Below are 25277 nucleotides of genomic sequence, written 5' to 3'. Positions count from 1 at the left end.
AGTTTAGAGGGATGTTTTTTGAAGATTTTCTGTTTAGATGGGACTTTGTTAGTAGGGGGAGATTGTAAGCTATAATGATTTATGAAAATATATGTGGATTGGGTAGTCTACCAAATTCTATCCAAAATGCTAACATTAAGGTTAAAGAATGTGTTGGATTGTGTTATTGGGCTGTATCAAGGAGCTTTTGTAGCGGGTCGCCAAATTTTGGATAGTGTTCTTATTGCAAATGAATGTATTGACTCAAGGAGAAAACTAAATGAAGCGGGTCTTGTTTGTAAGCTTGACATTGAAAATGCCTATCACCATGTCAATTGGTCTATCCTTGAGTATATGCTTCGTCGGATGGGGTTTGGTAGTTTATGGATCAAATGGGTGATGAAATGTGTTACTTCTTCTTTCTCTATTTTGGTGAATGGATCTCTAGAAGGGTATTTCCAGATTTTGAGAGGTCTAAGACAAGGGGATCTATTATCACCTTATTTGATCTTGGTGGATATGGAAGCGCTTAGCAAAATGATTTCAAAAGCGGTTCACAATGGTAGTTTGTCAGGTTTCAAAGCCGGGGAGTCAGGGGCACCTCAGTTCACGAATGACACACTCATTTTTCTAGATTTTTCGGCATCACAATTGAGATTTTTAGTAGCATTCTCGGTTGTTTTGAGGTAGTGTCTAACATACCCGTCAATTTAAATAAAAGTATGGTGATGGGGATTTGCGCTATTCCTGGAATTGATGTTTTGACGACGTCAGTGGGGTTCAAGGTGGGTTATTGCCTACCACTTATCTTGGATTACCTCTTGGTGCTAGCTCTAGAAACAAGGAGATTTGGGATCTAGTTTTGGAAAGGATGGGTAGAAGGTTGAGTACATGAAAAGCAAGATATTTATCTAAAGAGGGAAAATTAACGTTAATTAAGAGCACACTCACCACCATTCCTAACTATTTCATGTCTCTCTTCTTTTTCCCTCGTAGCATAGAAGTTAAGATAAATAAGATTTGTAGGGGTTTTTTTTTTTTGGAACGACAAGAACAATAATAGAAAGTACCACATGGTGAGTTGGAGGAAGCTTTGTTGTTGAAAGCTAGAGGGGGTCTGGGGCTCTGCAGTTTTGCCATGACGAATTTTACTTTATTGCCTAAATGGTTGTGGAGATTTGGTGAGGAAGAGGGTAGCTTGTGGAGAGAGGTGGTGGCTAACAAATTTGGGTTGCAAGAGTTGGGTTGGGAAACAAAAGAAGCGAAAGAGGAATATGGGTATGGGGTTTGGAAAGGCATTCTTCAGTGCTTACCCTCGTTTTGTAAGAAAATGAAATTTAAGGTGGGAAGGGGGAATAGGTTTCGTTTTTGGGAATATAGATGGTGTGGAGACATTTCTTTGAAAGATCTTTTTTCCAGAAATTTTCATTGTATCGAGCAAAGGGAATGGCGATAGATAACTTTTTGGTTGGTGATGGCTTGGAAAGAACGTGGGATTTTGGCTTTTGGAGAGACTTTAATGATTGGGAATTGAGTAGTGTGGAGCGCCTCTTGGAGCTAGTTGATGCGGGCACACCTATTGGTGAGAATCATAATTGTAGGTTATGGGATGGTACTGAGAGAAGGGAGGTTTTTCCGTGCGTTCAATGTATATGGCTGATTTACCTCTTTAGACTTCCTTATTTTCCGCCGGCATGATTTGGGGTACAAAGATCCCCTCAAAATTTCGATTTTTTCATGGCAAGCTTCTTTGGGTAGATTACCCACCTCGGATCAACTTATCAAAACATGTTTTCAAACACCAAATTGTTGTGCATTGTGTATGAGAAATGAAGAGACGGGTGATCATCTTCTTTTGCATTGTGGAATGGAGGTGTCACGCCCCGAAATCCCAACACGAATCCCTATGATTCATTGGTTAGAATCTCGAGGTGTGAGGTAATCAATCACACAATCTGACAGAACATTCATAAATAATAATACTTATGAAAAGAAAATATACGCAGCGGAATAAACATTTAACTAACATCTATACGAGAGTCTAGAGTAAACAGAAGAAATCGACAAACACTGATATAAGTCAAGATCTTTAATCTCATAATTCATCAGGTTACAAAAATTTCTAAACTACCATGTTTCTTATCTACAACCAAAAACCGCTAAGATCCTCTACTAGTCCTCAAAGACATGGCGGCGGCAAGACATCAATCTGATCCTCCTCAAGGACCTCCTCAAAAGACTCCTCAAAGAACGGTTCTTCAAAAGTTGAATAATCTGAAAGGGGAAGGATAGGGTGAGTAACAGGGGAATGTTACTCAGCAGGATGAACGCCGTTCTAACAACGAGTCATACATGCACGAGTAATCAGTTGAACAGTTAAATAATGTAAGTTTTTCATAATGTAACATACGATAAATGTCTAAGCATATTCAATAAACAGTTAAATAATTTCAACCTATCATTTAAAGTAACATATGCATCTTTTAAATGAAAACATCTATCAATCATTACAAAATAAGAAAAAGATACATAATAAGAACACGGCGGTGTAATCGATAAGAGAGCAGAGGAACACGCCGATATAACCGCCTCGGCTATGGCAATACGATATTCCAAACTTAACCTCCGATGTGGAATCCCATCGTTATAATCTAATTTTGTGGCCGGTCTAGCATACCACGGTTGGATGACCTTTATCCGGCTCAGACTGGCCGTTGACCAAGAACCCAATACTGAGTTCAACTAACGGTGAGGTCGACCGTTTGACGACTACAGACTAAAAGTGATCACTAACTAGCCCAGGAGACCCCTCGCGTCGAAGCCTATCAAGAGGCAATGCATGTGAACCCCGCCTATCTCTACACTATACAGAGACCGCCTTTACACACAACGTTCCCCAGAAAATAAGTAGGAGAAATTCCCGGATTTCATAAGCTGTAATATGCTCTAAGGTATCCCATACTACCGAAGAGCATATGACATCTAGTGTTATCCTAGATTGACTCGCCGCTTCCGGATACACAGCAACGCGTCACTCTTTATGGGTTTTCTACAAACCTTTACTGGTAAACAAAATAATTTATTTTGTATATAATATATCATTTCTTTTAATCAAAAATACAAACAAAATCTGGTAGTGCCCTCCAGTGACAGTTATCTGTCATATCCATCCATCAACCATCTCATCCCTCTATCTATCTATCACGTTTTACGTGGCATGGCCACTACGTAGAACTGGAGGCACTGTCCCATCAATCAGTCGAGAACATACGTTCTTTCTATCCATCCATCAATTAAATCGATCAATCTATCATCTAATTTCCTACATATCTATTAAAGTAATTTTACTTTTAAAGTAATTCGAAATCCATAAAGCATCAACCAATTCCATTCGATGGTTTTGGTTGAGTCGAGAGACTCGAAAACAAAGATAAAACCATAAGCTGAAAATCTATGAAAATTTAACTATGTGTTGAAAAATAATTTTTTTCAAAGTCGAAATTGAAAACGAACTATTTATTTATTTATTAATTAAAGAACTTAAAGTAATACTTAATTAGTTTTAATGAAATAAATGTAGGAAATGGGTATACATACTATATGGAAGCAACACAAAACAAATTAGAACCAAACTCAACATTCGGATACTTTTCCGAATTGCTGATTTTTTCGTCGAAACTCGACCAAACTCGATCCAAATATCATATTAACTATAAAATGCTTATATTACATCAAATGAATTAAAACCAATCATAACTAAGCATGTAAACATGATTCAAATCGTTCAAATATGTATAAACTTAATGAAATAATCGATTTATCAACAATCATATGGATTTTCTATGAAATTATCGCATAACTAGAAGGTAGAAGGGAAGGCAACCTACATCAAGCTATTTTCAACGGTTGAACGAACTTTAAAATCGCCTCCGGCCAATCTCCAAAATTTTCTTCCGGCGAAAATCGGATTTCTTTGCGTCCACGCATAACCCTTGGCGAGAGGAACAACTTTCCTTCTTGCGCCTAAGCTCGGATCGTTCTCGTTTGGCGTAGATCTGAGTTTCAAATATTGAAGGAAAAGGGTTGAGATTTGTTTAGAGAGGAGAATAAGAAAAATCTGATTTTTCTAATAGAATTTAGATATTTATATCACTTAAGTTGGGACATACTTGTCATTTTGGGAATTGTTTTTCCCAAATGCCGAATTGGACAAACTTATACTTTATTTCGGGTGATTTTTTCGACACGAATCTAATGATATGATCGGTTTCCTCAAATTACGTCTCTAAGGTGTCATTTACCTATTGTAAAAATATCTAACGCGAAACTCGGATTTGATAACTTTTAAATCAATGCACGGATCTAAAATTCTTTCCTCGAGATACATTTTAGGATTTTCAGGTCATTACAGGAGGTTCGATTATGGTCTCATTACCTGGTCTCTTTGGTTTGGTGGGTTGCTTACCACAAAAAATCTGGGAACTTTATGATAGTGGCGTTTTGGGGATTGCTCTCCGTCGCTTGAAGTGAATCCTTTGGAGTCTTTTGCCTTGGGCTATTTCTTGGAGTATATGGAAGGATAAGAATCATAGGATTTTTGAAGGGAAGGAGTCATCAAATGAGGATCTCAAATATGATGCATTGGGGCTGCTTTTTTTTTTTTTCCTTCTAAGGAAAGGCTTTTAAGAGTTTAAAGGGGATTTTCTTTGAACATTGGTAGTTCGATGGGATATCGTTTGCAATTTGGGAGATTAGTAGTTTTTCACTTTGGGATTTTTGTGCTCTTTTTCTTTGTTTTTACTCTTTTATTTTGGACTTATCGTTCTTTTCTTTCTAATAAAATTTTATCTTATAAAAAAATGTGGAGGTATAATTTAGTCCTGTTAGCTAATTCCATCTGCATTATGCCCCCCAAAAGTCAAATTCATTTCAACCACAGTTGACCATCTTCTCTAGTTTGCACTTTTCCCATCTTGCACCCATTCAAGCAGTGTCTCTAGGTTTATTTTCGTAATTGCAGTTAACCAATCTAGTGAAACCACTCAATCCACAATCACACATCTTAGCATATTTCTATGGATTTATTGAGCTGTTGAATCTCTAGGGCCTATAGAAACCCTGATCAACGACTTTTTTTTTTGTTGGCTTGGGTTGGGAAAGGGTTTTTTTTTTTTTTGGGGGTGGGGGGGGGGGGGGGGGGGGGAGACAGGTAAGGTTTTTAGATATCTTATTAATTGAAACAATAAAATTGCTGAGTCGAGTTAGTTTAATACATCTTCCACACTCTTAATGATTTACAGGTCCTTGTTTTCTTTTTACGGCTCTGTTATTCTTAGTTCTTTCTGACTTTATTATTCTTTTTACAGTTTGGAAATGCTTAATTATCTTCTGTACTTTGTTTTTTTTTAAACCGTTCTTAAGTACCTTCTGGACTTCGTGTTTATTTTTTAACTGTTTTGGTACTCTTTTCTGCATTGCAGTGTTCACTCTTAGCATTGGGGGGCAAGGTAAAAGATGAGCATCTCTCTCTCTTGATCAATGCTGGTCTTCTTGTAAGTATATCTCAACATTCTTATTTATAAAATCTATTAACGCAAGTTTTCAACTACATGGTGGACATTGTTGTCAATTTCTGATGTTATCCTGTTCTTCAATTCTTTTTTTGTTTGTAATTTCTAATTTCTTTTAACTCATCTATTTTGTATTTATACTATTCCATCATTAGGCATTCATCTCTTTCATACGGCATCAGTCTATGTAGTCACCTTTATTTTGATGGAGTCTTTTCCTTAAATGCTTGACTGTTGGGTATAATGTGATTCAAACATTTTCTTTTTACCTCAATTCAAGCTATTTTCAGCATTCATCGCACCCTTTTAGGGCCTTTAACTTGCAGCAAAGTGCTTATTGGTGCTACCATTAATCTTCATTGTAAATCCCAAATAACGGAATTCGGTTTAGGTATTTCTGGTGCATCATTTGTAACTCGTATTGCATATTTGTGAGAGTCCATACTAATGTTGTGTTATATATATTCTAGAGTTTTGCATGTGCCACTTCTTTAGTGTTAAGGGGGTAAAATAGGAAAGACAATAAAATTGGAGGGGTATTGTTGGAAAAAGGGTAGAAGAGGAAGGTTATTATATAAAGTTGTTGGGGGTATTTTTTGAAAGGGGCTAGTAGAGGAAATGCAATAAATGTTGAAGGGTATTCATGGGAAGGATGAGAAGAGAAATGATAATAAAGTGAAAAGTTGTCCTCGAGATTCATAGGGAGATTAAATCCCAACCCCTCTTTATGTGGGGGATAAATGGAGTGGAGTTGATGCAGGACGACCTAGATTTGGTTGATTCTAAGGTGGTTCTACTTTGGGAAGGTTGGTGGAAAGGCTAATTAAGTAGTGATGAAGAAAACAAATATTATTGAAAAAGTTTTTTTTTTTCTTGGAATCGCACCAAGATGGATGGCCTTCAATTATTGGAAAAATTGTAATTTTTTTTATTCCATAAAATTGATAAAAACCAATTACAATAACCACATATATAGGCTAAACTCAGGACCCTAATTCTAAAATTACATAAAAATTGACACTTTTGACTTTAAAGAAAGATGGATGGCCTTCAATTATCGGAAAAGTTGTAATTTTTTTTAATCCATAACATTGATAAAAACTAATTACAATAACTACATATATAGGCTAAACTCAGGACCCTAATTCTAAAATTACATAAAAATTGACATTTTTGACTTTGATAAGGTAATCCCGTGTAGCATTGATATCCCACTAGTATTTTGACTAGAACTTTCTTAAAACTCATTGGAATTGCTAATCTTGGACTTGTTGTATGGGTAATTGAATAACCTATCAAATGACACAAAAATCTATCCAATATGACAAGTTTTGACCCCTCAAAATAGAACTTAAATAAAAATGACGTGAATAGTTCCTAAACTCGAATTAAACTCTTAAATAACCTAAAAACAATTCAAAACTTAAAATAACTAATAAAAAATAACCCTAAACGATAAAACAATAATCTAGACCCAAATAAGTGGAAAGCTAAATAATTACAAAATTTCCGTTGGCACCCTTGACCATTGACTTGATTTGCATTCCACATTAGGGGTCCACCATTATATATCCTAAAGTGGTAAAAAAGGAAAGTTAGTAAAATTAGATAAGTATTATTGAAAGGGAGTAAAAGAGGAAAGATAGTAAAATTTGAGGATATTATTGAAAAAGGGGGAGGAGGAGAGGAAAGACAATAAAATTGACGGGGGTGAAGAGGAAAGGTAATAAAGTGAGGTAGAGCGGACCCCACTACATTGTAGCTGGAGTGGGACTCATTGTTGTGTTATATATATATATATACTAGAGTTCACTTGTGCTTATGGCACGCACATCCCCTCTGGGGTTATGGGGGTAAAAGCGAAAAAAATAAAGTTGAGGGGATATTATTGAAATTTTTTGAGGTGAAGAGATAAAAAACAAAACACAATAGTGGGTTAAAGAGGAGATATAATAAAGTTGTAAGGAGAAAAACAAAAAAGTGTGGTGTAGGTTGATGGGACATTTGTCTAGCCATAGTCACCAAGTCGGCAAGGGAAAAAGTTGACAAAAATGAAAAAATTGGGAAAAAATCGAAATAGTGTTATGACAATATATATTTTTTCTACTAAGTAATGTTATCATTTATATCATCAAATCCTATTTTAGACTTAAGAATAAATGGTTTTTGAAAAATTCCTTTTAAAATAGTTTGTTATAAAAAAAAAAAAAATCACATTTTTGTTTTGTTTAAATCGTGACTTTTTCAAAAAGTCGTGATTTAATCGTCAATCTTTAAAATCACGATTAAAACATGGTTTTTTTGAAAAAGTCGGTGACTCTGTGTCCAACCACATAGCTGTAGTTGAAGGGACATTTATCTCCAACTCAAAAAACACAAAACTGTAGCAACTCAGTTGTGTTTTATTACATAGATTTATATAGGCAGGATCAAGAACCAACCAAATGGCCAACGTGTTTCTCCTATATAGGTTAGAAGTTTCGGAATAGGCTGATTTTTCGTGAGGATGATCTCCTCACTGTAGAAATCATCCTCACAAAAATCAGCCCATTCCAAAACTTCTAACCCATATAGGATGAAGCACGTTGGCCATTTAGTTGGCTCTTGATCTTGATCCACACACACACACACACATGCATATATATATGTTTTGGTCCTATGTATCTTACAACTCTTAGATTGCAAAGTATCCTTCAATAGTTCTAGTTTTGCATTTGCTTCCATTTTAGTTTCATCAACAACACTTGCAAAAAACAAACTCCAAGGGACCTTTACTTGAATATGAACAGCTAATCCATCCATAACTAGTGCTAAAAGGTGACTGGAATCTTCCTTTTCTCACCACCAACCATTTTCAGTCTAGTCACCCCTCCACTCAAATGTGGATTACTTGTTAATGGTAAATTAAGCTTGATTGATTCAACCTCTGAAACAAGAAGTTCTGGTCCTAGGTTTATAATATGAGCTACTTTGTGTCCAAATGACGCATCCCCCTTTATCGCTCACAAGGTCCTGTTTCAATTGCACATCATAAGGGATACCAACAATTGCTTTTAATACAATATCAATAAGTATTGTTTGTAAGCCATGAGATAATTCAGGGTTCAGATGGTTATTGAAGTAATAGGAAGGAATAATTGAATTGATTTCTGGATTTACAAAGGTTGGTTTATGATTCAATAAAAAAGAGGCAGTGGACGAACCATTGTATGTCTTGAGAATGCTATGAGGAATTCGGGAATGGTTGAAGTAGTTGAATATGGATCACTATGACCATAGCCCTTGGTAGAACAAAATGATTTATTTGATATTATGGATGACTGGTTATGGAGGGTCTGTTTCGTTTTTGTAGGTCAGTCCGATCTCTTTTCTTGTGCCACAATTTATACTCATGCTTACAGTTTATCACATTCTTTGTTGCTACTATGGTTTCGTAAAACACAATGAGATTTTACATTTAGAATGCCTGTCTCTGTATTTGTGTCAAGGATTTTGAGAGATGAACAATTATCATTTCCTAAAAATGTCCACACCTGGGCATCTTTGTTTGCAAAGTTTTGTACCATGACCTCTTTTCCTGATTTGTGACAAATCCAGGGTTTCACTACTAATTTTGGGTGAAGACTTAGATATTTATTAGTAGGACAAATTGATATAGCGGTGGATCATTAAGGCTAGAAACAGTTCAAACTCATGTGCACTTTTATATGACAATAGGAATTATGCTCGGAGGGGCAGAATTTCGACACTCTTGAATTTCCATATAGTTTTGGTTTCAATTATGGGACAAGTTATTGGCCGTGACAGATATTTTGAATGCTATTTATTCAAACAGAACTCTCTCTCTCCCAATCCTCCTTTTGGTCGTCGTTGATGTTTTTGGCTTACTTATCTCTATTACTGTGAATATTCTTGTAGACTCGCCAGATGATTGATTCAAACATGTACTGGTTCGCAATTCCAAATATTGGTTCAGTGCTTAAGGGCCTCTCGCAGGTATACTTGTATATATGTTCAAACCTTCTTGTGACTATATCTTTTGATCCGATAATGGCTGATTTAGTTGAATATTAAATAGAAGAATTTGTACATACATTGAACAAGGGTTACTCCTTCATATACAAGGTTTCAATAAAGTTCGGGTACATCCACAGAATGATAGAATGTCTTTTCTACCAAAGTGTGACATTGGCCACCCTAAATAATGGGTTGGTGATTCAGAGTATAAATTTAAATCTTTTTAATCATCCACCATGCCTGTTAGAGTGGATGATGCTTTAAGATGGATAGGAAACACAAACTGAAAACTTTTAGATTAACTTGATTGCAAAGTTTTAACATGATCACTCTTCCAGGGAAGAAAGGAGCTCTTGTCATTCCTAAATCGTAGGAAGTACAAAGAGATGCAGCTGGCACTTTTGGAAAAGAAGCACCTCCGTATGTCTCCACTTGACATGAGGTTTCATCTTCGAGACCTGATTGGTTCTGGTCACCTGAAAACAGTCCACACCCCAACTGGCTTAATTGTTCGAATATCTAAGGATTAAAAGCCAGGTACAACTAGTTCCAGAAACTCTCAAGTCTTATTGTTCAAGTGCCAATATTTGGTGTTTAAACTTAAAATGAGGTTCATTTGCTTAAAATCAGTTACAATATGCAGGAAACCAACTTTATCAAGTTAACGTGTACCAGAAACATGTCCGGGTGCATTACATTTGGAATTGACGTGGGAAAAAAAATCAGGTAAATTTACATTCTACGGAATAAATCAATTCTAGATAATGTGGTCAAAATTTTGTATCAGTCTATGTTATAGCGGGGCCTTTATTTTTTATTCATTCATTTAGATTTCACACTGATGTTTAAGCAGAGCTGTCTGATACATGATCCCCAATGAAGATGGTAAACAGTACAGTGACATGCTAAAACTAGTAATAATAACACAGTAGTGTACGCCAATAGATGTTTCAGTACAAAAGTTACTGACTTATGGTCATCGGTCAATGGGATGTATGCCATGGTTCAAACTTCAAATTTGCCCAATCTAGCTTTGACTTGCCCGAATCTAACCTGTAGTTGTGAGCTGCCTTATCAATAACTTTATTTGGTCTGGCTTAACCTTGACTTTTTTTTTGCACTCATTTTTTGGTTTGATTCGGCTTTGACTCATACTGAATTGACTTTGTCTATTTTTGACTCATTCACTTGTCTTTGTCTCTGTTTTTACTCATACTAGAGTGTCTCGACCCTCGAGTCGACTTTTACCCCAACACTGAGATGTAAAACCAAGATATATGCTGGCAAAGATATATTTATTTCCTTGAATATATATATATATATTGTCATGAGATATGCAAGAGGATCTGTAAATGGGAGAAATACCCACAATAACGATCAGAGCTTACTAAACCATTGTTGTTTGCTGCAAAAATAATGTAGAAACTGTGAAAGGACTTTTGCTTCCTGAATGAATGTCTTGGTAGAAGATGTGATCTCTTGGAACCAAGTTAAATGGTGATTGGATTGATGATAAAATCGAATGCCCGGTAAAAAAATAAAAATAAAAAAAACAGTGATTCCATTGATAATGAAGAAAGAGAATTATGGGTTCAGTTGTCTGTTCACATTGACTTTCGAAAAACATGATGGATCAAATTCCCTTCATAGTTATCATATTGAAAGAATGACTGGTTATCAAATTATTGAACAATCGGGATCAATTTACTTAATTCCCTCTGGGTTGTGAGCCACATTATAATATAATTCAACATAGCAATATAAATAAAATAAAATTTGGGGAGAGATTAAACACTTGAACTACTTAAATGAAATATAGAATTATGTTTAGATTATAATATGCAGAATGTATTTTATATGTTAATAGAAAAACATAATAGTATTCGGCTATCTCGCCATTCACATTCACAAATATGATATAACATATATATATATAGATATTATACATCACTTTGGAAAGATAATTGAATTGGTTCATTAAATTTTAGGAAGGCACTTATGCCAGATATAATGAGAAACTAGCTTATGCTGTATGTGTTTTGTGGGTGATTTCAGCAAAAACACACGGGATTTCGTGTTCTATTTTTAAGCCGAGAGGTTGTGCTGCAAGTCGATCAGTATTATTAGTTTTTTGCTTGCAAAAACTCGATTGTTTATGTAGTGGACATATTTCATGAGGCTGTCGGTTTGATGTTGTTGGTACACTTATAATTTAATTTAATTCAATTCCATTTCTCTTCGTCATCATTACAGCATCTTTTTTCATTTATATCTTCACTACCTCAATCCGTGCCTTTTATGGTCTTCCTCTTGCCCCCTTAGAGCTTTCTACTTATGTGTTTTATCTTTCTAACTAGTCGAGTTTTAGTGTTACCAAATAAAACAAAATAACAATAATGACAAAAGATAGAAGAAAGTTACAAAGAATTAGGGTTGAAATTTGTGAAACCATCGTAACAAAAGTTATTGAACGCAGATGTTGCACTCTTTGGGCCCATGGCCTCCATGAACCCATCTCTTGCTATAAAAAAAAAATCTTTCATTGATGTTTTCTCATAAATATTCATCCTTAGTGTGTCCAAGAGTCATGTTTCTTCAATGATTTGATCTCCACCCACCCATCATCCCTTGCTTTGTCAGGCCTTCGTGGTTCTTCTATCCGTCTCAGCAACAGCCCACATTTGGGGGGTGAGGAGAGGATTCCAAATTGTTGTTTTGAAACATAGCTCACAACAAGAGTACAAAATAATAAAAGGAAGGTCTCGTAAAAGAGGTACAATCTTTGGGGCAATATAAATATGAATAGGAATCACGTAATCTTCATATTTTCCTAAATACTTGAGTAATACAAGGACATCCTCCCAATCAAAATTTTGAGATAAGAATTTGAGGATGATGATGGAAGTTTAATACAACAACAAAAGATACACCTAAAGAATCATTGTTACCCCCTGAAATCCCAATACAAATCCTTATGATTTATCAGTCAGAATCTCGAGGTGTGAGGTGAATATACACAAAACCTGATAGAACAATCACAAACAATAATACTTATGGAAAAGAAAAATATACGCAGCGGAACAACAATTGACTAATATCTATACAAAAGTCTAGAGTAAACGGAAGTAATCGCCAAACATTGATATCATCAAAATCTTCAGTCACATAATATATTGGATTACAAAAAATCCTAAATTAACATGTTTTTTATTTATAAATAAAAACCGCTAGGATCCTCTACTAATCCTCAAAGAGATGGTGGCGGTAAAACATCAACTTGATCCTCCTCAGGGACCTCCTTAAAAGACTCTTCAAAGAACGGATCCTTAAAAGTTGAAAAATCTGTAAGGGGAAGGATATGGTAAGTAATAAGGGAATGTTACTCAGCAAGATGAACGTCGTTCTAACAGCGAGTCACACATACACGAATAATCATCTGAACAATTAAATAATGCAAGTTTTTTATAATGTAACATACAATAAATGTCTAAGCATACTCAATAAACAATTATGATAATTTTAATTTATCATTTAAAGTAACCTATGTATCTTTCAAATAAAAACATCTATAAAAAATTACAAAATAAGGAAAAGATACGTAATAAGAATACAGTGGTATAGTCGATAAGAGAGTAGAGGAACACGTCGACATAACCGTCTCGACTATAACAATTCGTTATTCTAGACTTCTAATCCGACATGGAATCCTATCGTTATAATTTGATTTTGTAGCCAGTCTAGCATACCACAGTTGGATGACCATTTATCTAGTTTAGACTGGCCGTTGACGAAGAACCTAATACGGAGTTTAACTAACGGTGAGGTCGATCGTTTGACGACTACAGACTAACAATGATCACTAACTAGCCTAGGAGACCCCTTGCGTTGAAGCTTATCAAAAGACAATGCATGTGAACACCATCTACCTCTATACTATACAGAGATCGCCTTTACACACAATGTTCGACAAGAAAAAAATAGGAGAAATTTTCGGATCTCATAAGCTGTAATATGCTATAAAGTATCTCATACTACTGAAGAACATATGACGCCTAGTGTTAATCCTAGATTGACCCGTTGCTTTTGGTTATACAGTAATGCATCACTCTTTGTAGGTTTTCGACGACTTTTTTCTCGTAAACAAATCAGTTTGTGTTGTATATAGTATATCGTTTTTTTATTGAAAATACAAACAAGGTCTGGTAGTGCTCTCCAGTGACAGCCATCTGTCGTTTCCATCCATCATTCATTCTATCAATCTATCTATCTATTACATTTTATATGGTATGACCACTACGTAAAACTGGAGGCACTGACCTATCAATCAGTTAAGAACTTAAGTTCTCTCTATCCATCCATCGATTAATCTTTTATCTAACTTCCTACATATCTATCAAAGTATTTTCATTCTTAAAGTCATTCGAAACTCATAAGGTATCTGTAGACACCCCAATTTGAACGGGCCCTCACTCGAAAGGGCCCAAAAACAATGTTTTTCCGATAAATTTGGCCAACGGACCTCAAAGGCCCGAAGCACTAAAATCTGTCATTTTTTGTCAAAATCCAAGCCTCTAATACCTCTCAATGGGTTAGTAGGTCCACCAAAAGGATTCGGCTATCTCCCTTTTACCCCGCTCCACTCAAAACATCGATTTTCGACAAAATAGGCCAACGGGCCTCTAAGGCCCAAAACATTAAAAAGTGGCAATTTCAATTAAATCGATGCTCTTAAAACCACCCAATGGTCTAAATGATCCATCAAAGGGACCGGACTCATCCCACGTCATCCCAACCTTCGCCGCTCCACACTTATATCCACAAAAATCGATAAATTCTCCAACGGGTCCAAAAGACCCAAATTGCCAAACACGTGGTATTTTTTGATCAAATCAATAACTTCAAGGAAAATACAAGAAAAATTAAAAAATTAAAAAGGTGAGACTTGGGAGACCTACCCTTCATCTATCACCCACCACTCCGCCTCGAAATTCGCAAATATCCTAAACCCACCTAAGGCCCACAAGGCCTCAACTCTTTCCTAAATTCATTTCATACCTTACCCTTAACCCAAAATTAATCTCATTCCTTCTAAGCCCTAAAAACAACCTCCCTTCTCAAAATCCAATCCAAGATAAGCCTTACCCAATCCAAAACAACCCACAATCCTCCTAAACCCAAGCCCAATACAAGGCCCACAAAATCCCATCCATATACAACTCATTATCCAACCCATAACCTTAATCCATTATCCATCACCCACATCAACCAATCACCCTCCCTACATCAAAGATGACACATGTCATCACCACCCTTCACCTCCCTCATCTCATCACCATTCTCTAAACAACTCATCTAACACATAACTTCTCTCAAAAATCACCTCAACCTATACCCTACCATAACTAACCTATCCTCATCCTCTAACATCATCAACCACCCACACCTCAACCCATACCCTAATCCATTACCATTATCAAATATCATGAACCACCCACATCACTACCCATATCTCTACTCACCATCTTCCTTAAAACACTCCAATAAAATCACCTCAACCCATACTTCTCTCATCATCAACTAACTAACCCATACTTCTTTCTCTAATCAAACGACCCCTATCAACCAATCAACCAATCTCATCACCTCATCCTTTCATCATGATTGCCACATGGCATCATCCCCTTTCTCCTCCCAAAAATCAACATACCCACCTCTTACACAACCCATCCTCCTAAATCTAAACACCTTACCTCTTCCATCAACCTAACACTCAATCAAACACCTAACACCTTACATCCCCATTCTCCCATCAACCATCACTCATCTCACCCACTAAACACTCTACCCAAATGGATTAGGGTAAAATCCAAACCATTTGGGTTAAAACATAACCCACTTTCATCCTTTACACAAATACCCTCACTTGTATTCCAAATTTCAAACCTTCCACCTCTAAAACCCATGCCATTATCATCCCTTTCAAAATTTAACCCCATCATACCCCCAAACCTCTTTCCAACTCCTATAAATACCCTTCCTCTCCTTCCAAAAAGGGTTACCAATTATTACCAAGTATTACCAAGTCTCATGAAAAAAAATCTAATCCTTATTTCTTTTCTACTCTCCTACTCTCACAATAACTCATTCACCTTCCACCAAGGACTCAAGAAGATATAAAAGTTAAAAGAAGAAGAAGAAGAAAAGAAGATCAAGAGTACAAGGTGGGTTCAAAGTGCAACCCCCCCTCTCTATCTCTACCCTCTCCTCTTCCCTCCTCTAATATCCCATTCTTCTCTTTCGTTTTTTTTTCCTTTTTTTAAATGAGTGAACCCCAAGGCTAAAGGTCATTTCCATCGATGAAATGACTCTATGATCAAGCAAAAAGCAAATCCCTATCTAGGGTACAAGTTGCACACATGTGGCACTTTTATTTTCTTTTTGTTATTATCAAATGACCAAGTTATTTGAGGTTACCGCCACTTGGCGGGGAGAAAAGGGTGCCTAACCTCTTTTCTTCTCTCCAATCAAGCCGCTTACCCAAAATCCCTAGGTTCGATTGGATTAGCCTCTTATCCATCTTGAGTCACTAATACCAAAAATGTCATTTAAAAAAAAATGTACATCGACTAACCATTCACACCCACTTACAACTTGAATGGTGGCGACTCCAATTCATCGTAGATGTGGCCGTCCTAATGACGAAAGCCACGTATCTACAGTATCAACCAATTCCATTCGATGGTTTTAGTTGAGTCAAAAGACTCAGAAAACATGATAAAGTCATAACACGCAAAAATTGGAAATCTGTGAAAGTTTGGCTAAGTGTTGAAAAAAGTGATTTTTCAAAGTTGTCGAAATTGAAAACGGGCTTTTGCACGTGAAAGCCCTTGACAACATGAGAAATACCATATAATTTTTATTATTTAAAATCAAAGTAACATTAAAGATATCGTATTTTGAAAATCGGTCGAAAATGTCGAATTTTACATTTTGTTCTTAAAACAAAAAACTATATTTTGATACGATAAGATTGGGATCTTAAAACCATTCCCAACGTTTTGAAATGGGGGGTAAAAACCTTAATTTCACTAAAGAACTTAAAGTAAACATTAAAGAGGACATTTACTTAAATGTTTTTAATGAAATAAAGGTGGGAAACTAGTGTACATAACATGAGGGAGCAACACAAAAAAATGGAAAGCCAACTCCAAAAATTTAGGTTTGACGGTGGCTGACGGCGCCGCCAGCAAGCATGAAGGCCCAAAAATTGATTTTTTTTTTGAAATATCAATTTTTCGTCGAAACTTGCCCAAACTTACTCCAAACCTTATACAACTCATATAAAACATAAAATACATCGAATGAACTAAAATTTATAAAAAATAATCATGCAAACATGATCCAAAATCGTTCAAATACGTATAAATGCAATGAAACGATCGATCTATCGAAGATCGTATAGGTTTTCTATGAAAGTATCGCATAATTAGAAGGTATAAGGGAAGGCAACCTACCTTGGGTTATTTCCTACGGTTCAACGAAGTCTAAGGATCACCTTCGACCGATCATAAAGATTTTCTTCCGATAGAAATTGAAGTTTCTAGCGCCCATACGTAACTCTGAAAGGAACAACTTTCCTTCTTACGACGAAGCTCGAATCGTTCTCGTTTGGTGTGAATATGAGTTTTAAATCTCGAGGAAAGTTAGGTTTGATATTTGTTTGGAGAGAAGAATAAGAAAATTCAAAATTTCTTATGATTTCAAATATTTATAACTTAAGTGGGACACAAGCGTCATTTCGGGAATTATTTTTTCGAATGCCGATTTGGACAAAAGTATACTTTATTTCGGGTGACTTTTCAATACGAACCTAAAGGTGTGATCAGATTTTTCAACTTACATCTCTAAATTGTCATTTACCTACTTGACAATTTTTGATGCGAAACTCGAGGATTCGGTAACTTTTTCGATTGATTTTTGATTTTGTTGTGCTTACAGGCTAAAGTATGTTTCTCGACCCTTCTGAATCTATTAGTGAAATTAATTTTCTTCAAATATTGAAAATTAAGTATTCATATTTTTGAATCAACGTAAAAAAACTTAAAGTTTTTTCATCGAGATACATGTTAAGATTTTCGGGTCATTACAATCATAATTGGAATAAAGAAATAACACAGAGCAGTCTTGGGCGGTGGTGCATATATATGGTTCACAATCTTGCTGAAACCAATCTGTGCAAAGTAACGATACCAATCACAATGTTTAGATGGTTGATAATGGGTAGGAATTGCACGAGTGATAGAGGGGACTCCATCTTTTGCATGGCCTCCACTACCGTTGTGTTCGGATCAATTGTTCTTGGGTTCCTGCCAAAACCCAAAAAGTCAGTAAACACATTCTCAAAAGGTGACAAAAATAAAAATAGATTCAACCCTTTTTCTTTTACTTGTTGCACATTTCCCCTATAGTAAGCTTGAATATGCCTTTTCCACTGGCCTTAAGTGTCTGCCTAAGATCACCATATGTGAAAGTTCCAATCAGACGGTGCTCATCGTTGATAACAAGCAAGCATCCACATCCTTTACTCGTCAGCTCTACGAGTTGATCCATTATTAGATCTCCTTCCTTGCAGACAGGAAGCTCTTCTTGTTTCGTCATAACATCCTTTACCTGCAATAAGAACTAATTCAGTTCTATTAAACCACATCTTCATAAGATTTTCCTTCCTTTTTACCAAAGTTGGCGAGTTTCCAAGTGTTCAGATACAAAGAGAAGTACTCTTAATCATCCAACTGAAAAGAAAGAAATCAAGTCAAATTAACAATTATGAATCATGTTAATAAATTGAGCACAATAGATATGAGAATGTTCAGATGGATGAATGGAAATACTTGGAGGAAAGATAAAATTAGAAATGAACGTATTTGGGAAGATGTAGACCTAGTTTTAATAGACGATAAACAAAGAGAAAGTTGGTCGAGTTACTCAGATGGTTTGAGCATATTCAATGAATGCAAATCACAGTTCAAGTTCGAAGAAATATTCAAATTGAAGATCCTAGAAAATTGAGAGGAAGACTCGAAAGTACATGGATGGAGACAGTGAAAGCATATATGAACTCGTTGTCAATGACAAAAGACTTGACTTTAGAAAGAGTTGAACAGAGGGATAGGATTTGTGTAGTTCATCACAAATATTTGGGATAAGGCTTTGTTGTTGTTGTTGAACGGGATTATAATTGACTTTTATCAATAATATGTAACCAATTCTGAAGGAAAAAAAAAAAAAAAACTTGTCTGACCCTTATTTCTTGATTATGACCATCTATCCATTTTTTGAATTTTATCCTTTGAAGGCTTAAATAACAACAATCTACCAAAAAGCACTAAAGGATCAAAAAGTAATTAATACGACCTTTGATTTGAGAATACTGAAATCCAGAAAATAACAACAAAGTAATTAATAAACAAATCACATTATAACCAGAGATTGAGTTTCAACCAGATGAAAACCTAATTTCAAATCAGAAAGAGTAAAATTTCAAACTAGCTCTAAAAAACAACAGTTTTGATCTCGTCTTCTATCCTAAACCTATTTTCATTCCAAATTTGAGATCTTTACAACCATTAAAAGATCAAAAATCAATTAATACGACCTTGTATTCGAGAACATAGAAATTCAAAAAAATAATACCAAATTAATTGAGAAACCCGAACCCACTTTACAAGAAAGAATCTAAATAATTAATCTGACCTTGAAAATGTGGCTCTTTCTGATCCTCCCAGTTGGATGATTCACGACGTACTCCTCCTTCGTTAGATTCTTCGCACCCATTAATGTGATCGCCATAGTATCCCCAAAAACCATTTGAATTGTAGTCGAAGTCACTAGAGCCAAATTAAACGGACACAATTCCCTCTCCAAGGGTAGATTCACATTCAAATCGCAAACACCAGACAACAAATTCCCCTCCGAAGATGTTACAGAGATCAAGAACGCACCTTTTGCTTTTGCACAAGGAACCAATTTCAGAAGCTCTACAGTGTTCCCAGATTTGTTAAAGAAAACATGAAGATTGAATTTGGAGAGAATGCCGATATCCCTGTGAAGAGCATCGAGAGGAGAGAGGAAACCTGATCGAATGCCAAGAGAAATTAGGATTTGTGAGATCTTCTGAGCTACTGTTAAAGACAATCAAATAGAATAGGAAAGATAATATTTTGTATATTAACTCAATTAGTTTGTTACCATTTTGATAAAAGTCAAATGCTAATTTATAGGCATTAGAATAGGACCTAATTTGTATTGTACCTGTATAAAGCTGTACTTTTTCCTATTGAATACATAATAGTTTTTCACCAAAATGTCTTCTTATTATGGTATCAGAGCACTGAATCTAGGGATCTGAAAAACTCTGCTTATTTCAATATTAACCATGGGAGACCAGAACAACCCAAACAAGCCAACTCAATTGAGCATGGCATCTAAATTTGACAATCCCAATCGCCCTTTGTATCTTCACCATTTAGATCAGCCTGGATTGGTTTTTGTATCACAAGTTCTTACTGAAGAAAACTATAGCACATGGAATCACTCCATGACTATGGCCTTAACGGTCAAAAACAAATATGGTTTTGTTGATGGATCGATGGTATGACCAGACAAAGATGCAGGTGACGAGTTGCAGCAGTGCATTCATTGTGATAACCTTGTCAATACCTGGATATTAAGTTCACTTTCCAAGGAAATTGTAGCCAGTGTCTTCTTTTGTGAGGGAGCAAAGGCAGTTTGGAATGAACTACGTGAACGTTTCTCTCAGATAAACAGTGTCCAACTTTTTCACATTGAAAACGAGATACATGATTGTATTCAAGGAACCATGTCTGTTAGCTCCTACTTTACCAAACTCAAAGGATTATGGGACGAAGAGATGTCCTTTTTCCTATTGTAGCTTGCCATTGTGGAACTATGAAGGAAGATTTATCCTATCGAGAAACACAAAAAATCATCAAGTTTCTCATGGGATTAACTAAATCCTTTGAAACGACACACAGATAAATATTGACAATGGATCCTTTCCCAAAGGTTAGTAAGGCTTATTCCCTTGTGCTTGGACATGAATGACAGCGAGATGTATCTTCAGGAAAGAATACAAGTCAGCCTGAGGCAGCAACATTCGTAATCAAGGATCCAAACAAGAAAGGCGACAATTACAAATGTGGAAAATGTGGAAAAGATGGACATATCATAGAGAACTACCAGGCACATTTGAAGTGCACTTATTGTGGATGGAAGGGTCACACAATTGATCTTTGTCGAAAACTCAAGAAGGCAGAATCAGATCAATCATTCCGAATGTCCACAGTGAAGCGATGTAATCAATTTGGTGCTCCACAACAAGTTGAAAAAAATGACATACCCAATTCATTGCCTTTCACTCAGGAGTAGTGCCAACAAATCCTACAAATGCTTAGCAATAATAAGTCTTCCATGGCAAATCATGTTGGTAATTCTTCAGTTATGATGAACTTTCAAGTAAAGTTCTTTGTTTTTCATCTCAAGGTAAGAAAACCACATGGATCCTTGACAGTGGAGCAACTGATCATATTATTTGCAGCCCTAAATTGCTCACCACTTCAAAAATTATTAAAAATAAAACAATAGAGCTGCCAGATGGATCTATTGCTAATGTTACACATGTTGGTCGAGTTGTGTTCTCATCGAGTTTGGTTCTTGATAATGTTTTGTGTGTCCCAAATTTTCAATTAAACCTCATTTCCATAACAAAGCTTGCTAGCTACTCCTTTTGTACCATCATATTTCTCACTCATTTTTGTGTGATACAGGACCTATGCTCGGGGAAGATGATTGGGATGGGAATTGAACGGGGGGGACTCTACTACCTTGATGAAGCACAGATATCCTCATGTAATTTAGTCCTTTCCTCTTCCTCTATTCTTTGGCATCAACACCTTGGATATCCTTCAAATAAAGTGTATATTTTATTTTCTTGTTTGGATAAGAATAAGTTTCGCCATACAAATAATTGTTTGGTTTGTCTCTTAGCAAAACAAACCAGATTGTCTTTTTCCTTGAGTTAAATTTCTAGTCAAACACATTTTGAGAAATTATATGTTGATATTTGGGTTGGTTACCACGTTGCATCTATTTCTAGGGCTCGATATTTTCTCACTATTGTTGATGACTTTACTAGGTGCACATTGGTTTTCTTGATGCGTCATAAATTTGAAACTCAAACCCACTTAATCAATTTCATTAATATGGTTGAAACTCAATTCTCTTGCAAAGTTAAGGTTGTGCATAGTGATAATGGCCATGAGTTCACACTTAAAGACTATTATATGTCCAAAGGGATTATTCATCACACTAGTTGTGTTGACACTCCGCAACAAAATGGAGTGGTTGAACGTAAACATAGACACTTGATAAACATGGCACGAGCTTTGCTTTTCCAAGCCCATCTTCCTAAAACCTTTTGGGGGATGCCATTTTAACTTCTACATACCTTATAAACCGCACACCTACACCAATTTTTTAAGGGAAAACACCTTATGAGCAGCTTTTTAATTCAACACCCAATTACTCACATTTAAGAGTATTTGGATGTTTGTGTTTTGCTTCCACTCATGCCCAAAGGCCATCTAAATTTGATAAGCGTGCAACCCGGTGTATTTTTCTTGGTTATCCTTATGGGGAAACGGGATAACGAGTATATGATCTTGAGCTTCGCAAAGTTTTTGTGTCTCGTGATGTCATTTTCTTAGAAAAAGAATTTCCTTTCAAAAATACTTTCGTTGCCATTGAGAGGTCCATCACACCTACTCATAATAAATCCATTTTCTATGATGATCCTATCATATCACAAAGCTCCATCGAGACACCTATAGCTGTTCCACCAGATAATGACGAACTTGATCATATTATTCTAACCAGTCCCACTTCTACCCCTGTGCGTCGTCACTCCACAAGACCAACCAAACGACCCTCTTTTCTTCAGAATTATCATGTGGAAGCATCCCTCCCGTCTCGGCCTGGTTCCTCATCTGCCTTTAGCGTGGTCACCACTTCAGGTATGCCACACATCTCTCTCAAGTCCTTTCATATGACCGATTATCCACCTCTCATAAAACTTTCACCACTTCTTTAACCATTACAAAAGAACTAGCTAGTTTCTTACAGGCCATGAAAGATCCTCTGTGGTGCATAGCCATGCGCAATGAAATTGAAGCCCTCCAAGCGAACCATACATGGACACTTATGCCTCTCCCACCTGACAAAAAACCCATAGGATGTAAATGGGTGTACAAAGTGAAGCTCAAATCTAATGGAACCATAGAGTGTTACCAGGCTCGTTTGGTTGTTAAAGGATATAATCAGATTGAAGGACTTGATTATAGAGAGACTTTTGCCCCAATTGCCAAGATAGTTACTGTGCGTGTCCTACTTAGTCTTGCTGCAATTCAAGGATGTCATCTCCACCAACTTGACGTCAACAATGCATTCTTGCATGGCGATCTTGATGAAGATGTATACATGTCACTACCTCGTGGATTCGGACGAAAGGGGGAGACTCAAGTATGCAAACTTAACAAGTCACTATAAGGCTTGAAACAAGTTTCCAGACAATGGTTTTTGAAATTGTCTTCAGCTCTTAAGAGTGCTGGTTTTCAGCAATCAAAGGGATACTATTTACTATTTGTCTAATTTCACAATGGTAGTTTCACAATAATTCCTGTATATGTTGATGATGTGATTTTAGTAGGCAATGATATGCAACATATTCAAGATTCAAAGGAGTTTTTATCCAAACAATTCAAACTCAGGGATCTTGGTCAACTCAAATATTTCTTGGGAATAGAAGTGGCAAGGTCCTTGAAAGGCATTTCTCTCTCTCAAAGAAAATATGCATTAGAGATATTAGAAGATGTTGGATTTCTAGGAGCTAAACCAGCAAGATTTCCCATGGAACAAAACTTGGCTCTTACACAATCCGATGGAGATCTTCTGAATGACCCTTTAATGTATAGGCGCCTTGTAGGAAGGTTGATCTATTTGACCATCACTAGACCAGATTTGGTCTATGCAGTTCATGTTTTAAGTCAATTTATGGACAAACCACGTGTACCACATCTTGAAGCAGCACATAGAGTTCTTAGATACATAAAGCAAACACCAGGACAAGGTATTTTACTACCCTCTACAAGCACACTTCAATTAAAGGCTTTTTGTGATGCGGATTGGGCACGTTGCAAAGACACAAGAAGATCTATAACAGGGTACTGTATATTTCTTGGACAATCACCTATTTCTTGGAAAACAAAGAAGCAAACTACGGTGGCTCGATCAATTGTTGAGGCAGAACATCCCCAACCAGTCATGTTGATTTGTGATAACCAAGCTGCTTTACATATTGCCTCGAATCCGGTCTTCCATAAACGAACGAAGCACATCGAAATCGACTGTCACTTGGTTCGTGAGAAAATTCAAGAGGGCTTGATCAAAACAGCAAATGTAAGGACCAACGATCAAATTGCAGACTTATTCACCAAGGCGTTGAGTACATTACAGTTTGAGACATTACTCAGCAAGTTGGGTGTTATTAACATACACTCCAACTTGAGGGGGGAGTGTTAAAGATAATCAAATAGAATAAGAAAGAGAATATTTTGTAAATTAACTCAATTAGTTGTTACCATTTTGATAAAAGTCAAAAGCTAATTTATAGGCATTAGAATATGACCTAATTTGTATTGTACCTGTATAAAGCTGTACCTTTTCCTATTGAATACATAACATTTTTTCACCAAAATGTCTTCTTATTAGCTACAAATCCGGATTTTCCAACACCAGTGAAGAAGATGGTTCCTTTGGCGTTTAATAGCGTTTGAGTGAAGGTTAGGGTTTGAGAGAGATCGAGATTTTGGAAGAAGAAATTGAGGTATTTCTGTTGGCATTTGAAGAGATAGAGAAGTTCGTTTGGGTTTATTAGGGTTTTCTCGAGAGTTGAATATGGGTTTGAAAATGGTGGGAGAGGTCCCACTTTCTCTCTCTTCTGGTTCTGTTAGAGAGAGAGAGAGAGAGAGAGAGAGAGAATCACGATTCAGCTAAAATACTCGGATGTTACTTAAAGTTGTCCGTTAGTTTACGCAGTAAAATCAATGGGTTGTATTATAATAAATCCGATCCGTTTTGTTGTAATAACATTAGGGCTGTCAATCGGTAACCATTTAACCGGAACCGGGTTCCAATTTTATTGAATCGATTAGAGCCGGGTCTGAAATGGAATCGAACTAATAGGAACCGAGATCATTAGGTTCTAGCCATGGGTACCCGAAATCAGTTTATTTTGTCATTTCTTTTTATACGACAGATGATTTGAGGTATTATTTTATTTCACAATCAAAGCATATTCTATAAAGTTATTCAATTTTTCATATCAATTATCTATTGGAGCTTAAAATGACTTATCTCTTCTAAAAATTTATTACTTTTTAATAAGATAAATTTTAATTTTTGGAAAAAATCATAAACTTATGTCTTTAGTATAATAAATTATAACTAAGTTAATAATTTTGTAAATAATATGCTAATTTTTTTAAAGGAAATTTTTTTTATTATAATGACTTGAATATTTGTTTTTTCTCATTTGATTCTTGAGAACCGGAATCGATGGGTATTCGTATTTTTTGA

General features: G+C 36.0%; 2 protein-coding genes and 1 long non-coding RNA gene across 13 annotated transcripts in view; 1 reads left to right on the top strand and 2 right to left on the bottom strand.

Annotated features, from left to right (window-relative positions):
- The window catches only part of LOC147396452 (Serine/Threonine-kinase), a 30242-nt gene extending 5816 nt beyond the window's left edge, over positions 1-24426 (top strand). For 2 of the 11 annotated variants that reach the window (XM_086450803.1, XM_086450805.1), the window contains 4 exons: positions 5460-5531; positions 9468-9545; positions 9905-10103; positions 10210-11017. In XM_086450803.1, the coding sequence (XP_086306929.1) occupies positions 5460-5531; positions 9468-9545; positions 9905-10096 (342 nt within the window). In that variant the 3' untranslated portion in view covers positions 10097-10103; positions 10210-11017. Of the gene's footprint in view, positions 1-5459; positions 5532-9467; positions 9546-9904; positions 10104-10196; positions 11018-11621; positions 11795-21412 lie in introns of those variants that run through there. The other 9 variants (XR_015180612.1, XR_015180607.1, XR_015180613.1 and 6 more) reach the window with 9 other exon arrangements.
- On the bottom strand, positions 2051-3964 carry LOC147396454 (uncharacterized). The gene is made up of 2 exons (XR_015181008.1): positions 3867-3964; positions 2051-2253 (listed from the first exon to the last, which is right to left on the bottom strand). It is a non-coding gene; the product is annotated as an uncharacterized LOC147396454 (long non-coding RNA).
- LOC147396453 (putative arabinose 5-phosphate isomerase) lies at positions 17776-19912 on the bottom strand. Its single transcript, XM_086450128.1, has 4 exons — positions 19894-19912; positions 19320-19747; positions 18022-18236; positions 17776-17932 (listed from the first exon to the last, which is right to left on the bottom strand). The coding sequence occupies exons 1-4, from the start codon at positions 19910-19912 to the stop codon at positions 17776-17778; spliced, it is 819 nt and encodes a 272-aa protein (XP_086306254.1).
- Positions 24427-25277: the final 851 nt, after the last annotated feature.

Source organism: Akebia trifoliata, chromosome 8 (assembly GCF_017979445.1).
Source record: "Akebia trifoliata isolate Shusen 1 chromosome 8, ASM1797944v1, whole genome shotgun sequence".
NCBI lineage: Eukaryota > Viridiplantae > Streptophyta > Magnoliopsida > Ranunculales > Lardizabalaceae > Akebia > Akebia trifoliata.
The sequence above is the reverse complement of the archived record's forward strand: the minus strand, read 5'-3'. Positions and strand labels throughout refer to the sequence as shown.

Coding starts and splice junctions, on each gene's coding strand:
- LOC147396453 (XM_086450128.1), bottom strand. Junction 18,237..19,319: donor GAAAGAGCCACATTTTCAAG/GTCAGATTAATT, acceptor TTCTTATTGCAG/GTAAAGGATGTTATGACGAA. Junction 17,933..18,021: donor AAGCTTACTATAGGGGAAAT/GTGCAACAAGTA, acceptor GGGTTTTGGCAG/GAACCCAAGAACAATTGATC.